This window comes from Dendropsophus ebraccatus, chromosome 10 (genome assembly GCF_027789765.1).
Source record: "Dendropsophus ebraccatus isolate aDenEbr1 chromosome 10, aDenEbr1.pat, whole genome shotgun sequence".
Lineage (NCBI taxonomy): Eukaryota > Metazoa > Chordata > Amphibia > Anura > Hylidae > Dendropsophus > Dendropsophus ebraccatus.
In genome coordinates this window covers 73,540,403-73,557,985 of record NC_091463.1, presented here as the reverse complement: position 1 = coordinate 73,557,985, position 17,583 = coordinate 73,540,403, and the positions used below count along the sequence as shown (strand labels likewise).

Genomic DNA, 17,583 nt, shown 5'->3' with positions numbered 1-17,583 from the left:
ATGAGGAATTGCATGCAGTTCCATAAAATCATTGGCGGTCCTCGGGGTAAAAAAAAACTGAATATTTTTTATTTGTACAAACGAGATAATTTACTATTATATTATTTACTATTTGTCTAAAATTTTACTTTTCTCTACTCATATTACCGTACAAATTAACCTTTCAACAAAAGCAGGACATTAAAACTCACTATAATAGGTTAAAAAAAAAATGGAGACGCAAGTCCAACAATACATCATAATTTTTTGATTATATAAAGAAACTGGTCGACAGCAACAAAAATAGAAAAAAAATCTTCATTTATAATTGATCCATCCTAATGATGAAGGTTTCAGCCTTCCGTAGGACGTTCACAGGCACTGAAACTTACCCAGTTTCACATCTCCATTATCATTCAGAAGAATATTGGCTCCCTGGAATTAACAGGAGAAATCACTTTAAATGGTACACATTTAACATGGGTATATGGCAAGTATATGGCAAGATCCTACCAGTTGACATTTGACAGATCATACAACATTGGAGCCACTTTGGGATTATTAATGCTGATAACTGCACCAAGTTTAATTTCAAGCCAACTAGGTAGTCAGAAAATCTTGAAGAATGAACAAAGCCGAGATCAAGAGACATGCCCAGAGGAAGAAGTGCCCTTCTAAGGGATGTTAACTTAAATAAACAGTTCTTGGCTAAATGACCTCTTCTGCACCTTACTGCCAATCCCTTCCATTCTTTCACATCCCCTCGGACCCCATGCCTCCCAGGCTGGTATATTTTTGTTGGAGGGCTTCTCTACCACAAATGGAAGGTGTAGTAGGGTCCGCCGATTCCTGCAGCTGCTCAACACTAAATGACACCTTTACCTATTTTATCCATCTTCTCAAGGCAAGTAGGAATCTTGATTAGACCTTAAGTTTTCAAACCAAACTAGTTTATAGTACTTGTACCCACCTTAATGTCCCTGTGCATCTTCCCTTGGTTATGAAGATAGGACAAGCCCTGTGCAGAGATAATAACAGGTTTATCGTCCGCTATAAGAACAGGACCTATACGCAGAGTAACAATCCTTTAGTCCAATAGTATGGACATTCTGATACATAGATCCAGGGTCGGAAATGGAGCAATTACTCTGATGCGTCCATCCTAATAATAATGATGAGTTAAAGTGACTTTGTACCCACAATTTGACACAGCGCTGCAAGTTTAAAAGTTGTTTTTAGGACAATACCTGAATCACCTGCCAAATGGACCCCAGGAGAGACCTTGGATTAAAAGCAGCTGTCCGACGGTACAAGTGGTTTGGGGGGTCAGATTGTGGGTATAGAGTCGCTTTAATATTATATCAATAGAACAGTTTTACCTACAATGTAATGCTGACAAAATGTCACCAAATGTCAAACCTTAATGGCTTCACTACCATTGATCCAACCATGAGCTGAATCAGAAGAGACGATATCTATCATCTACAAAAATGTAACAGACCTTGTGTTACACATTTACACTCACCTGAAGGGTTTCTCTACACACGTAAGCAACTTGTAGCTCAGATAATGATCCAGTAACTGCAAAAAAGGAACAAATCCATATAAGATACAGTCATCCTAAGAATAAGAAGCTTGTTATTAAAGGGAAATCTGTCAGCAATATATCATGCTTAAAGTTGAAGGGTCAAAGAGACTGTGCTGAGCCTCAGGATGCAGCCTCCTTGCTTCCCCACCCTTTCCTGTTGGAAAATGAACTCTGAATATCAATCAGTCAGGGCAGGGATGAGCGGGGGAGGGAGGAGGCTGCAATCTGAGGCTCAGTACAGCCTCCTTGACCTTTCAGGTCCAACAATTTTCTGGAGCTGACAGTTTCCCTTTAAAACATTCCTTGATATACCTTGATATATGTCTTGTAGAGAGCCTCCTCCACAGAACTCCATACAAATCCACAACTTGTTTGCCCTGAAATTTAAGCAAATAGAAACATTAGATAGGCCATCTGGTAACACAAATGCAGTTGAAGAGGAAGTCCATAGCTCCATGGGTAAAAATAAACAACCTCTAACCTCATCTCCTTTAAAAAGATTTTAATCATAGATTGATAAAAAAAAGAAGAAAAAAAACACTGACGCATTTCAGGACGCACTCCCTTAATCACAGACATGATTAAGGGACTGCTTCGCAAAATGTTTTGTTTTTTAAATATACGATTTGATTCTTTTTAAAGGAGATGAATTAGAGATTGTTTATTTTTAACCGCTGGAGCTGTGGACTTCCTCTTTAACTGCAGAAACATTAGATGGTAACAACGCAACACTTTTTGTTATATATATAAAGGAATCTGATGGACCCCAAAAGGCAACATGGCTCGTGGACACACTGCTTGACACTCAGCACATGCCCTGGTAACCCACCTTCCTTTTACCAAGAATCAAATTCTTTTGGCTTTTGTGAGAACCAAGATGAACTGGATTGCGGCTAAAGATTACTTGACTCTCAAACCTAAATTCAATTCAATGTGGCAACCATGGCCGATATATTTAGCTACTTCATCTTGATTAGATTTCAGGATTCCGTTTTACATAATTTTCTTATCTTGACTTCTTTGAATACCGTACGTTCCAATTTAGATCATTTTCTTTATTGCCTCGTTGTATAAGGGTGGATATGACATATGTCTTTATGTTCTGTGCCTTATTTTTCAAAACAAATAATAAAATTATTGACAATCAATTGGGAATCCCAATGTTTTTGCCTTAAATTGCCCTAACACTGGTGATATTCCACCATTTTCACTAAAATCAACAAGTCTACTGATTTAATAGAAGATACTTTGGATGGGAACCCAGAGTAGTCTTGTCTTGTAGAAAATGTCTAGAAGATCCTCACCTCATGTAGCTTCCATAATACGTCACTATGTTTTTGTGAGAACAGCTTTTTAGCATGATAACCTCTTGCTGAATGACAGAGAAATCTTCATCTGTAAAATAAGTAGAAAGAAGGCAGATGTTTAAAGGGGAAGTGTCAGCAGGTTAAACGAATCTTACCTGCTGATAGCCCCCTATTGCGCATAGGGTGCCAAGGAGGATGGTATGTCTCTTACCTTCCTCCTCGGGACCATTCCCATCATGTTAGCAGTGTGATCCTTGTGGTCTGGGGCACTATTAGGAGCAGTGCCCTGTCCCCAGAGCGCCAATCCAGCCTGCCCACTGCCGAACTCTGGCACGTCTCACCACTCTGTCCTCCTCCCTCTTCTGCATGAATATTCAGTGGTGGCCGACCTCCACTCGGGCTCGCTCCATCCTCCATTTTCGTGTCACCACTGTCAAGGGCCGCGCGTGCTGTCCAGTCAGATCATGGGCCGTAAGCATCCTCACTTTGCAGTTCAGGCAGGCATTGTACACCAGAGGAGTGTCACAGTTAAGGGCATTGGCTTTAGTCCCTCAGCCCATGTATGCCGCTTCTCCAGTGTACCGTGCCTGCGCGAATGGCAAAGACAGGAAGCGCTTAGCCCTTGACAGTATCTGTGCAAACATGGAAGATGGAGATAGCGCGTGTGGAAGCCGACCGCCACTGAATATTCATGGGGAAGAAGAAGGAGGACAGAGTGGTAAGGCCTGCCATAGCGTGGCATGAACGCTTCACCACGACTCCATATTGACACAAAAAAAAGACATTGTGCAGCATCCCCTCCACTGACACCTAAGGCAAAGGTAACCTGCTAACTAGTGAGCTGACACTTAATGCACACTTATAGTAATAATACTTAATGCACACTGTTCACCTCGGGTTGGGTCCGGGCACTGACAGATTCCCTTTAAGACATGTATGTCTAAAGATATATCATACTAGTTATCATCCAGTTTTCCCTAGAATCTTTGACAAAAATATATATTCCCTAATATCCCTTTCTAACCCTGGAATGGAAAGTGGGTTTGCTGATTCTTTACACATTATTAACAGGGTAGATAAATGATACAATTGCTTGTACTAATACAATATGAACCTTCCAGTGACCTATGTCACATGTAGAGATGAGCGAACTTTTCATAAGTTCGTTCCGACAGGACTTCCGGATTTTTTTGAAAAGTTTGGTTCGACCGAATTTCGGATTTCTTCGGATTTCATAGTTTAAAGCATCTATATGATACGGGGGTAGTGTATTTGGTTAAATTTAGGGCTCTACATGTCAGTAACATCATTATCTTTTCAATATCTCAAAGTTAATTTTTTTTTTAGTCTTCAATATTCACCATTACAGGGTCTATGTAGGAAATTCACCATTACAGGGTCTATGCAGGAAATTCACCATTACAGGGTCTATGCAGGAAAAAGGTTTTATTCTACACACTGTCATGGCCGCGGCGGCGTCCCGTGTTCCGGGCCGCCGCCGCAACCTCCTCCTGCCCCATGCAGCCGCCGGGGTCCTTGTGCAGGGACCCGGCGCTGCTGGTAGTTTGGCCCCTGGGGGCGCCTCACCTTCCTCCGCTCCTGTCTCTCACTGTGCCGGCCGGCGTGCGCGTCCCCGCCTCCTAGGGCGCGCGCGCCGGCTGTCTCAGATTTATAGGGCCAGTTCCGCCCCTAATTGGTTGCTGCACATCACAATCTCTTATAAATTCCAGCCCTGCCCCACTTCAGGTGTTGGAGCCTCTACATGCTTCCCATAGCGTTTGGCCCAGCTCCCTGTTGTTCCTGATTCCTGTCCGCTACCTGGTCCCTAGTCCTTGTTCCTGATTCCTGTCCGCTACCTGGTCCCTAGTCCTTGTTCCTGATTCCTGTCCGCTACCTGGTCCCCAGTCCTTGTTCCTGGTTCCTGCTCCTCTGTTACACTATTGCTCCTGTGTTCAGCCTGTCACCTGCGGTTACGCCTACAGACCTCTGCCAGCACCATCTCCTGCCTACTGCTCCTGACACGCCTCGCCTGCCGTTACTGGCAACCAAGCCAGGGGTAGCGACCTGGGGGTCGCCTGCCGCAGCAAGTCCTTCCCGCCTTGCGGCGGGCTCTGGTGAAAACCAGCGGCCCCTTAGACTCCACTCCCTGGTGAGGTTAGTGCCATCGCTAGTGACGGTCCAGTGGATCCACTACTCCAGGCATTACACACACATGCACAAGGTATATTTTTGTGCCTCAGGAAAACACCTATGTCATATACACTCTCACCAGGGGCGTAACTACCACTATAGCAGCCTCAGCGGCTGCTATGGGGCCCGCCGCATCAGGGGGCCCCATGGCCTGCTCCTGCAATACACTGGGGCCCAGCCATTTCTAGTTACGCCCCTGACTCTCACAAGGGTGACAGTATAGTACTTGTATATCTGTATAGCAGATTTTTGTTCTGTGCACCCTTTGCTCTCCTATGCCTAATCTATCTATCTACCTATCTATCTTTCGCCCTCTTTATTTTTCTATCTCAATCACTATATGTTTCTCCTCTCCGCTTTCCTAATAATCTTTTTGTCTTTGCTTTCGTACAATATCTTCTCAGTACAGCAGCGTGCAGCAGCAGCGTTTTGTCACTGACAAGCTCTGTGCACTGCTAACAGTCACCTTCCTCTCTCTGTGCAGACTGCCTCATGCGATCATGTGACCGCTCCTCTTAAAGCAATACAGTTGTCACACAGGGGGTGGGCTAGTGCAACATCCCTGCTGATTGGATGTGTTCCGGGCATCATGGGAAAGCGTTTTTCCTGCCCAGAACACTTCCTGCTTTCTAAAATGGTGGCTGCAATTTAAAAAAGCAAAAAAAAAAAAATTCGGAGCGGACTTCCAAAAGTCCGAGACCGGTTGTCCGAGACCGGTCAGATTCGGATTTTTGGAAATCCGCTCCGAATTTTTTTTTTTTGCTTTTTTAAATACTTTTGGAAAAATCCAAAACGGATCCCATACCGGCCGAACTGGTTTGCTCATCTTTAGTCAAATGTTACAAAGCTCTGTGCTTCTACTTAGTTTCCATCAAAGGTAATAGACATGAATCATTGACAGTTATAGGCTGTGTCCATGTTTTCCAGGATTTTCTAGGACTTCATCCCACTTCTTCAGCCACATGTAATCAAATGCACAGAGGTGGGATACTGCAAAATCATCTGTTAGGGGACATTCAGGAGGCTTCCATATACATAAGACAGTCAAATGGTCCCACTGAAATTGGCAGCTTTAAGCCATGAATTATCTATTGCGAATAGCAAGCTTATAGTTTAGGCACACCTTTGGCAACCTAGCAAATAGGAAGAGGCCCCTCCCATATAAAATCAGAGGTGATGAGGGAACTTGTCTTTCAACATTTAAATTTTTTTTTTAACTATAACAACGGTCTGCTGGCTGTGTGCAATAGCTGCTGCAGCAAAAGACTGCCACTATCTCCTATGGGTCCCCCGACAATCTAAAGATCGTCTGAGGAGCCCCTACCGCATGTATAATAGTGCCATCATCGAGCAGGCATATGCCGCCATTCTATTCCTGGGGATCAGCCAGTGTTAAAGGACTGGAGGCAGGACAGTCCGCCCCTAGTGGGAGGAAACCCCCGCCCCTCTATGATGCGGCTCCGTTGATTGGTTTCCGGGAATAGAATAGTGCCATATGCGGGAAATGGGCCACAGTACAAAAAAAGGACCGCGGCATCGGCTTCTGCGCTGGCGCCGTTCTATTCATGTGAAATTCTTAAAGCAAATGTAGTGCTGGTAAATTCACTTTAAAGAATGATATCTATAGATGTCTAGGATGTGTATGTTTAGGAAAGAATAACCCTTAAAATTGACATTCCCATTGTCCCAGTGTCCCAAGGTCATGTGTCACGGCATATTGGTAGGGGTCTAACTACTGGGAATACTAACAATCGTGAGAATTGAGAACAGGTAGGCCATACTGCAGTTCCCTTCCCAACCATGGCAAAAGATCTGAAACAAAACTACAATGCAATAGTGTATGGGCCTGCTGCATTTGAGGTGTTCGGTCAAGAAATAACCCTGATCTCAGTCCCTAGATGTGTATATATATATATATATATACTGTATATATAATATTTAGAGGTTTTGTAGACGATAGGGAGGGGGACTGGAAGAGAAATGTAGATTTTATCAGAATCCAGTGCACAAGTATGAACAAAGATTAATACTGATAAATCTATTCAGAGAAGTCAGGGTATGTACTGTAGAGCCGGGCTGTGTGAGTGTGTGTGGGCCTGTGCTGCATGCTGCAGGGTGTGGGGCTGAGGAGCAAAGTTTGATAAGGAAGTCATATACCAACCACAAAGACTTGTTTCTGCTATTCAAACTGAGACTGCCAATAATATTAACTACTTCAATGCTGGAAGGTCCTGCTCCCTTGTTGCAAATTAAATTTTAATACCTTTTGAGCACACCTACATATAGACGCCCCTTTCATCTGCACAATTTAGAAGATATATTGGGAAGAAAAAAAGGAAAAAAAAAAAAGCATAACACCTTCTATGGGGTTGTATAGTGATGGTTCTGGAAAAAAGGAGCCAGCAACTGCAATATTCAACACAACCAGTGGAAACGGTGTGGCGCTATATTTAAATAAAAAGAGTATAAGGGTACATGCCAGGCGTTATAGGTAGACTGGGGTTGGTTAAGCAGGTGCCATAGGCGCTGGATAACAGGAGGAGTGTCAATTCATCCGGTCTTATCAATGGTATATGTATAGAGGTCTCAAAACTGAACCTTTGCCCCATCTACAACTGTGACTCAGAATTGCGCATGACTGTATTCCAAGCTCCGAGTTGTAAGGAGTAGTAAAAAGACACCTGTATTTGTTTAAGGGGAGAATAGCTACAAATATACATACATACGGTGCTGGATGTTGACACTTTGTGGCAGCACATCTCTCTACTGCACTAATGCTGACATCTACGTTCAGCAGACGAGAAACGTAATTATCCACTCGGGCCTCCTCTGTATGTGGAGACATTAAGTGTGAGACCTAAGAATTACAGATTTAGCTTGCAGAGAAATCTACTTAATACAGATATATAATGGCCAGAAATAATACAGATTCTAATGTATGCACATGGTAGCTTATCCTGAAACTGAAACGACAGGTATGCTTTAAAGGGTAGGGCCCTGATACCTGAATGAGAGATAGAGCTCACGTCTGGGGATAGGGCTTATGCACCAAACTGCCTCGCTGTGAGCTGTGTCATTTAACCTTTAAGCCTTAAAAAAAATTCAGCCACTTTTGTTGAAGTTTTTTATTCCGGGCCTAATTTCGGTATTTAGCCCTCAATTTTGTCCATATTTTTATCAAAACCAGAGGTGGGTCTCAAACACAGAAAAAGGGGCTACTCCTTGTCTTGGCAACCAGGGCCGGCATCAACCGGGGCCCACAGCGCCTGTAGGGGCCCAGAGAGGGAGAGGGGCCCAGTGGCCTCACTGTAGTGCAGGGTGAGCGCTGAACATCAGAAAACAGAGAAGGAGCAGGACCTGCCAGAGAGAGAGGGATAAAGGACCTGATCACATGACCCGCAGGTCCTTAATACCACAGTGTGAAGATTGGCCCAGCAGAGAGGAAAAGAGAGAAGACTGAGCTGTAAGTGCTGTGTGTGTGTGTGTGTGTGTGTGTGTGTGTGTCAGTCAGTAATTTGTGTGTCAGTCGTTAATGTGTGTGTGTCAGGCAGTAATGTGTGTGTCAGGCAGTAATGTGTGTCAGTTAGTAATGTGTGTGTGTGTGTGTGTGTGTGTCAGTCAGTAATGTGTGTGTCATTTGGTGATGTGTGTGTCAGTAATGTGTGTGTCAGTCAGTAGTGTATGGGTCAGTAATGTGTGTGTCAGTCAGTAGTGTATGGGTCAGTAATGTGTGTGCATTATTTAGTAATGTGTGTGTGTGTCAGTAAGTAATGTACAGTATGTGTGCATCTGTCAGTCAGTAATGTGTGTGTGCGTCAGTTTGTAATGTGTGTGTGCGTCAGTCAGTAATGTGTTTGTGTGTCAGTCAGTAATGTGTGTCTGTGTATCAGTCAGTAATGTGTGTGTGCCTCAGTCCATAATGTGTGTGTGTGTATCAGTCAGTAATGTGTGTGTCAGTTAGGCGTGTGTGTGTCAGTAATGTGTGTTTGTGTATGTTATTGGTGTCTCAATTGGTTGTGCATAGTGGATGGATGGATGGATGAGGGGCCTACTGAGGCTCTGTCACCCAAAGGCCCACAGAAACCTGGAGCCGGCCCTGTTGACAACAATGCGGACCAAAATATGGACTAACATCAGTGGCGTAGCTATAGGGGTCACAGCGGTCGCCATGGCGACTGGGCCCCTACACTAGGGGGGCCCGCCTGGCCACCCCTTGCAACTTCCTCCTGTGCTCCCCCAGCCCAGCACCTCCCATACAATAACTTTGTCCCGCTGCACCACTGGCACATGCTGTCATCTGATTGGGCCTCTTACCTAATCAGATGACAGCAAGTACCAGCCTCCCCTCCTCCAGACATCTGCGTTGGCGGCCCAAGCTGTGTCATATCGCCGTACCTTTACGGCGTTAATGTCTGTAGCTTGTGCTGCAATCCACCTCTCCTCAGCGTTGAGGCCCCTCCCCCAGGTCAGATGACATCACTGTACAGCCGGCAAGTTACATCAGAGAGTACAGCAATGTTGTGATCCGGTGGGGGAGGGGCCTCAACCCTGCGGGAGCCACTTACACCACTGAGGAGAGGAGAAGTGGACTGCAGGGGACTACTATATTATCTGTGCTGTTACATAGGACTGCAGGTGACATCTACATTATCTATACTCAGAGATATCACTGTGTTATCTGTGCTGTTACATAGGACTGCAGGTGACTACTACATTATCTGTACTCAGAGATATCACTGTGTTATCTGTGCTGTTACATAGGACTGCAGGTGACATCTACTACATTATCTGTACTCAGAGAAATCCCTGTGTTATCTGTGGTGTTACATAGGACTGTAGGTGACATCTACATTATCTGTACTCAGAGATATCACTGTGTTATCTGTGGTGTTACATAGGACTGCAGGTGACATCTACTATATTATCTGTACTCAGAGATATCACTGTTTTCTGTGGTGTTACATAGGACTGCAGGTGACTACTACATTATCTGTACTCAGAAATATCACTGTTTTATCTGTGCTGTTACATAGGACTGCAGGTGACTACTACATTATCTGTACTCAGAGATATCACTGTGTTATCTGTGCTGTTACATAGGACTGCAGGTAACATCTACTACATTATCTGTACTAAGAGATATCACTGTGTTATCTGTGCTGTTACATAGGACTGCAGGGGACTACTACATTATCTGTGCTGTTACATAGGACTGCAGGTGACTACTACATTATCTGTACTCAAAGATATCACTGTGTTATCTGTGCTGTTACATAGGACTGCAGGTAACTACTACATTATATGTACTCAGAGATATCACTGTGTTGTCTGTGCTGTTACATGGGACTGCAGGTAACATCTACTTCATTATCTGTACTCAGAGATATCACTGTGTTATCTGTGCTGTTAAATAGGACTGCAGGGGACTACTACATTATCTGTACTCAGAGATATCACTGTGTTATCTGTGCTGTTACATAGGACTGCAGGTGACATCTACTACATTATCTGTACTCAGAGATATCACTGTGTTATCTGTGGTGTTACATAGGACTGCAGGTAACTACTACATTATCTGTACTCAGAGATATCACTGTGTTATCTGTGCTGTTACATAGGACTGTAGGTGACATCTACATTATCTGTACTCAGAGATATCACTGTGTTATCTGTGGTGTTACATAGGACTGCAGGTGACATCTACTATATTATCTGTACTCAGAGATATCACTGTGTTTTCTGTGGTGTTACATAGGACTGCAGGTGACTACTACATTATCTGTACTCAGAAATATCACTGTTTTATCTGTGCTGTTACATAGGACTGCAGGTGACTACTACATTATCTGTACTCAGAGATATCACTGTGTTATCTGTGCTGTTACATAGGACTGCAGGTAACATCTACTACATTATCTGTACTAAGAGATATCACTGTGTTATCTGTGCTGTTACATAGGACTGCAGGGGACAACTACATTATCTGTGCTGTTACATAGGACTGCAGGTGACTACTTCATTATCTGTACTCAAAGATATCACTGTGTTATCTGTGCTGTTACATAGGACTGCAGGTAACTACTACATTATCTGTACTCAGAGATATCACTGTGTTGTCTGTGCTGTTACATGGGACTGCAGGTAACATCTACTTCATTATCTGTACTCAGAGATATCACTGTGTTATCTGTGCTGTTAAATAGGACTGCAGGGGACTACTACATTATCTGTACTCAGAGATATCACTGTTATCTGTGCTGTTACATAGGACTGCAGATGACTACTACATTATCTGTACTCAGAGATATCACTGTGTTATCTGTGCTGTTACATAGGACTGCAGGTGACTACTACATTATCTGTGCTGTTACATAGGACTGCAGATGACTACTACATTATCTGTACTCAGAGATATCACTGTGTTATCTGTGCTGTTACATAGGACTGCAGGTGACTACTACATTATCTGTGCTGTTACATAGGACTGCAGATGACTACTACATTATCTGTACTCAGAGATATCACTGTGTTATCTGTGCTGTTACATAGGACTGCAGGTGACTACTACATTATCTGTACTCAGAGATATCACTGTTTTATCTGTGCTGTTACATAGGACTGCAGGTGACTACTACATTATCTGTACTCAGAGATATCACTGTGTTATCTGTGCTGTTACATAAGACTGCAGGGGACTACTACATTATCTGTGCTGTTACATAGGACTGCAGGTGACTACTACATTATCTGTACTCAGAGATATCACTGTGTTATCTGTGCTGTTACATAGGACTGCAGGTGACTACTACATTATCTAAACTCAGAGATATCACTGTGTTGTCTGTGCTGTTACATAGGACTGCAGGTAACATCTACTTTACTATCTGTACTCAGAGATATCACTGTGTTATCTGTGCTGTTACATAGGACTGCAGGTAACATCTACTACATTATCTGTACTCAGAGATATCACTGTGTTATCTGTGCTGTTACATAGGACTGCAGGGGACTACTACATTATCTGTACTCAGATATATCACTGTTATCTGTGCTGTTACATAGGACTGCAGGTGACTACTACATTATCTGTGCTGTTACATAGGACTGCAGGTGACTACTACATTATCTGTACTCAGAGATATCACTGTGTTATCTCTGGTGTTACATAGGACTGCAGGCGACTACTACAATATCTGTACTCAGAGATATCACTGTGTTATCTGTGCTGTTACATAGGACTGCAGGTAACTACTACATAATCTGTACTTAGAGATATCACTGTGTTATCTGTGCTGTTACATAGGACTGCAGGTGACTACTACAATATCTGTACTCAGAGATATCACTGTGTTATCTGTGCTGTTACATAGGACTGCAGGTGACTACTACATTATCTGTGCTGTTACATAGGACTGCAGGTGACTACTACATTATCTGTACTCAGAGATATCACTGTGTTATCTGTGCTGTTACATAGGACTGCAGGGGACTACTACATTATCTGTGCTGTTACATAGGACTGCAGGTGACTACTACATTATCTGTACTCAGAGATATCACTGTGTTATCTGTGCTGTTACATAGGACTGCAGGGGACTACTACATTATCTGTACTCAGAGATATCACTGTTATCTGTGCTGTTACATAGGACTGCAGGTGACTACTACATTATCTGTGCTGTTACATAGGACTGCAGGTGACTACTACATTATCTGTACTCAGAGATATCACTGTGTTATCTGTGCTGTTACATAGGACTGCAGGTGACTACTACATAATCTGTAATCAGAGATATCACTGTGTTATCTCTGGTGTTACATAGGACTGCAGGTGACTACTACAATATCTGTACTCAGAGATATCACTGTGTTGTCTGTGCTGTTACATAGGACTGCAGGTGACTACTACATTATCTGTACTCAGAGATATCACTGTGTTGTCTGTGCTGTTACATAGGACTGCAGGTAACATCTACTTCACTATCTGTACTCAGAGATATCACTGTGTTATCTGTGCTGTTACATAGGACTGCAGGGGACTAATACATTATCTGTACTCAGAGATATCACTGTTATCTGTGCTGTTACATAGGACTGCAGGTGACTACTACATTATCTGTGCTGTTACATAGGACTGCAGGTGACTACTACAATATCTGTACTCAGAGATATCACTGTGTTATCTGTGCTGTTACATAGGACTGCAGGTGACTACTACATTATCTGTACTCAGAGATATCACTGTGTTATCTGTGCTGTTACGTAGGACTGCAGGTGACTACTACATTATCTGTACTCAGAGATATCACTGTGTTATCTGTGCTGTTACATAGGACTGCAGGTGACTACTACATTATCTGTACTCAGAGATATCACTGTGTTATCTGTGGTGTTACATAGGACTGCAGGTGACTACTACAATATCTGTACTCAGAGATATCACTGTGTTATCTGTGCTGTTACATAGGACTGCAGGTAACATCTACTACATTATCTGTACTCAGAGATATCACTGTGTTATCTGTGCTGTTACATAGGACTGCAGGTGACTACTACATTATCTGTACTCAGAGATATCACTGTGTTATCTGTGCTGTTACATAGGACTGCAGGTGACTACTACATTATCTGTACTCAGAGATATCACTGTGTTGTCTGTGGTGTTACATAGGACTGCAGGTGACTACTACATTATCTGTACTCAGAGATATTGTGTTATCTGTGCTGTTACATAGGACTGCAGGTGACTACTACATTATCTGTACTCAGAGATATCACTGTGTTGTCTGTGGTGTTACATAGGACTGCAGGTGACATCTACTACATTATCTGTACTCAGAGATATCACTGTGTTATCTGTGCTGTTACATAGGACTACAGGTGACAGCTACTACATTATCTGTACTCAGAGAAATCCCTGTGTTATCTGTGGTGTTACATAGGACTGCAGGTGACTACTACATTATCTGTACTCAGAGATATGACTGTGTTATCTGTGCTGTTACATAGGACTGCAGGTGACTACTACATTATCTGTACTCAGAGATATCACTGTGTTGTCTGTGGTGTTACATAGGACTGCAGGTGACTACTACATTATCTGTACTCAGAGATATCATTGTGTTATCTGTGCTGTTACATAGGACTGCAGGTGACTACTACATTATCTGTACTCAGAGATATCACTGTGTTGTCTGTGGTGTTACATAGGACTGCAGGTGACATCTACATAATCTGTACTCAGAGATATCACTGTGTTATCTCTGGTGTTACATAGGACTGCAGGTGACTACTACAATATCTGTACTCAGAGATATCACTGTGTTGTCTGTGCTGTTACATAGGACTGCAGGTGACTACTACATTATCTGTACTCAGAGATATCACTGTGTTGTCTGTGCTGTTACATAGGACTGCAGGTAACATCTACTTCACTATCTGTACTCAGAGATATGACTGTGTTATCTGTGCTGTTACATAGGACTGCAGGTGACTACTACATTATCTGTACTCAGAGATATCACTGTGTTGTCTGTGGTGTTACATAGGACTGCAGGTGACTACTACATTATCTGTACTCAGAGATATCACTGTGTTGTCTGTGGTGTTACATAGGACAACAAAAATAACCATATAACTCAAAATCGGAATCAAAAGCAGAACATCTTATGCAAACGTATGCAAAGTTGCCCTTTAAGAGTCTTTACTGTGCTTCGAAAAATAAAGCAGTTTTCTTCTACTCTTCCAAATTGCAATACCAGACATGGCCATATAGACATGAATGGTGCTGTTTATAAAGAAATTTCTAATTTTGATACAAATCCTACAACAAGATCAATCATTAATGTCACCAACCAGCTATGAGGAGACAGTATCACAAAACCGAGAGCGGTCTGACCTTTATATACAGCCACAGACATTGTTTACCATGGAAAAAAACACAACGGTCAATATTTAGAGAGTGACATGATACAGCGCTGTGTACTTAAACATGGGGAGAGGCGGGCGAAGGCGTATAGGTATAAAGCAAAATATCAATGTTAGAGGACAATACAGAATGATACATGTTTTCATACACTTTGCAACTTAAGAGATTTTGTCCTTTTTGCTTAAAGTGACTCTGTACCTACAATCTGTAGGGCCTCATAATGGTGTCAATCCCAGTTCTAGCCAAAATGCTAACACATGAGCCATGGTGCCCTGTTTCTGTTCCTTACCAAATAAAGTGATCATAGAAACATAGTAAAAGATTAAAGAGGCACTGTCTCTGTGTGACAGGAGAACTGACCATACAATGCAAGCACCACCAGGATCCTCTTCTATTGAATGTGGACATGTGGCAGCTGTTCACATGTATAATGAAGAGCTGTCCAGCTCTGTGAATGCTCAGGAATGGCTGTCAATTAATACCAAGCCAAGTCTGTGAGTGCAAGGACTGGAACTTCCTGTGTTTGGCCTCTTTTTTTTAAACAGAGAAAAGACCAAATATCAGCATGAAGGGAGCATGGACAGCAGTTTGACAGGGAGGAAGACACCTAGACACCATATGGATAATGTTGATTTAAAGGAGAACTCTGGTGTTTTACTTTTTTTTGCTTAATTAACACACATTACAGAGTTATATAACTATGTGATGTATGTTAATTACATCTGGCCGTGTTCTCCCCTGCTCCCAACATACCTAATAACTGTAGACCACATCCTCTTCTACCGGCGCCATTTTGTGTTGGTTTTGTCATAGTCGGGGGTGGGCCTGTTTTTCTTCCTCTTCTGCCTCTTCCTGTAGAACGGAATTGGAGAGAAAAGGCTACTTGTGCACCAGCAGCCTTTTCATTGACTGGATCGCATCACATGGATTTCAGCTTGCTCAGCCCTAATTGGCTGAGCAAGCTGAAAGCCATGCAATGCACCGGTAGCCTTTTCTCTCCCATTCAGTTCACTAGAACCCAGAAGTGAGGGACATCTGAAGACGCTGACCGAAGCTGACAGGGATCTTCAACGGGAGGATAGCGAGTATGAAATATGTGTGTGTCTGTGGTTTTTTTTTTTTTTTTTAGGAAAGCCGGAGTTGTCCTTTAAATATAAAAAACTTAAAAAAATAAAGAGGGTATATTACAAAACTGCTTTTGATCACAATCTTTGCTGATTTCTTTAAAAAAAAATTTTTTATGACAGTGCCTCTTTAAATAGATTTGGTCCCCACCAATGGAACAATGGTATATTTCCACAGTATAGCTGTCCTACGGAATTAGGACCAGCTAGGAGGACATCATACTTCTCATCAAAAACTGTTGGGGTTGAGGCCCGCTCCACAGTTTCAGAAGGATTACTCTAGTCTCTCCAGGAATGTTTTCTGGCTCAATGTTCAATATATCTTGATGGATGTTTGAGTTTGTAGATTCCCCCAATGTAATCCATGACACATCTCATTCACTAGAAGAACATTTCTGGCCAACTTCCCCTTTCAGAACCATTGGTTTTGCAATCCATTAAAATTGCTTTCAGCTGAAAATCCCCCTCAAAAATATGTATGCATTACATGTGTGGGGGTGATGGTAAGGCTTCATGTTAGACAAGTCACACATTGAAACTCCGTGTGTGACCATACCACAAGACCTTGAGTCTGCAGTTTGTCCCAAGAGCACCATATTAGTAAAGACTGAAGGGGTGTCATATATAACCAGTACAATAAATCCCCAGTATAACAGCTCATAGACTTAGAGCCATATTACCCATCCACTTCCAGCAGTGTCTGAGGTGACAGGCCGCTCAGCCAATTACTGGCCGTAGCACTGTCCCGGTGACTGGCCAAGCGGCCTGTCACTTCAGACACTTCCAATAGCCAGCTGAAGCTAACAGGACATCAGGACATACAATTTATAATTTTTTTTTTACAGATGCATCCGCCTTCAGACACAAATTGCTATTACAAGTAGTGTTGTGCGCCTAGTGGCCGATGATTTTAAGTCAGGGCCTAAAGACAAGATCAGCTGATGTTCGTTGTCATTGGCTGATCATTGTTTTTATAAGGGTATGTCCACACTACGAAAATCACGCGGATAACTTGCTGTCCCCGCGCGCTGCCGTTTCCCTTTCCGACAATCTCATAGCCTCCATTCTATGGTCAGGCAGATTCCACCGTCAACCAAAACAATGAACAGGTTCATGAAAAGGGAATGGCGGAATCCGCGGCAAGTTATCCGCCTGGTTTCCATAGTGTGGACACACCCTTACACAGAGTGATGATCTGCCACACTGGCCTGATTCAGCAGATTATCGCTCTGTGTAATAGGGCCCCTATTGAGGATAGTAGTCAGATGTTCCAGAAATCCTGACATATACCTCGATTTAGTGAGTTATTAAACTGCCATATACTAAGTAATAAAGTTGTGCCCATAACTTACCAGACTCCTCCTTGACAATCTTCACCGCGGCCGTCTCTCCACTCACCTTGTTTCTTGCCTACACAAGCAGAAATATATAAGAATGGTTTACAGTCATGTACCTGACATAATAACA

At 42.8% G+C, this 17,583-nt stretch overlaps 1 protein-coding gene across 4 annotated transcripts in view; it reads right to left on the bottom strand.

Annotated features, from left to right (window-relative positions):
* MAP4K1 (mitogen-activated protein kinase kinase kinase kinase 1) overlaps positions 1 to 17,583 on the bottom strand; it is a 65,857-nt gene that overhangs the window by 22,037 nt on the left and 26,237 nt on the right. For 3 of the 4 annotated variants that reach the window (XM_069986635.1, XM_069986634.1, XM_069986636.1), the window contains exons 2-7: positions 17,469 to 17,526; positions 2,872 to 2,962; positions 1,880 to 1,944; positions 1,505 to 1,560; positions 950 to 997; positions 372 to 414 (exon numbers count right to left, since the gene is read on the bottom strand). In XM_069986635.1, the coding sequence (XP_069842736.1) occupies positions 372 to 414; positions 950 to 997; positions 1,505 to 1,560; positions 1,880 to 1,944; positions 2,872 to 2,962; positions 17,469 to 17,526 (361 nt within the window). Of the gene's footprint in view, positions 1 to 371; positions 415 to 949; positions 998 to 1,504; positions 1,561 to 1,879; positions 1,945 to 2,871; positions 2,963 to 9,459; positions 9,522 to 17,468; positions 17,527 to 17,583 lie in introns of those variants that run through there. The other variant, XM_069986637.1, reaches the window with a different exon arrangement.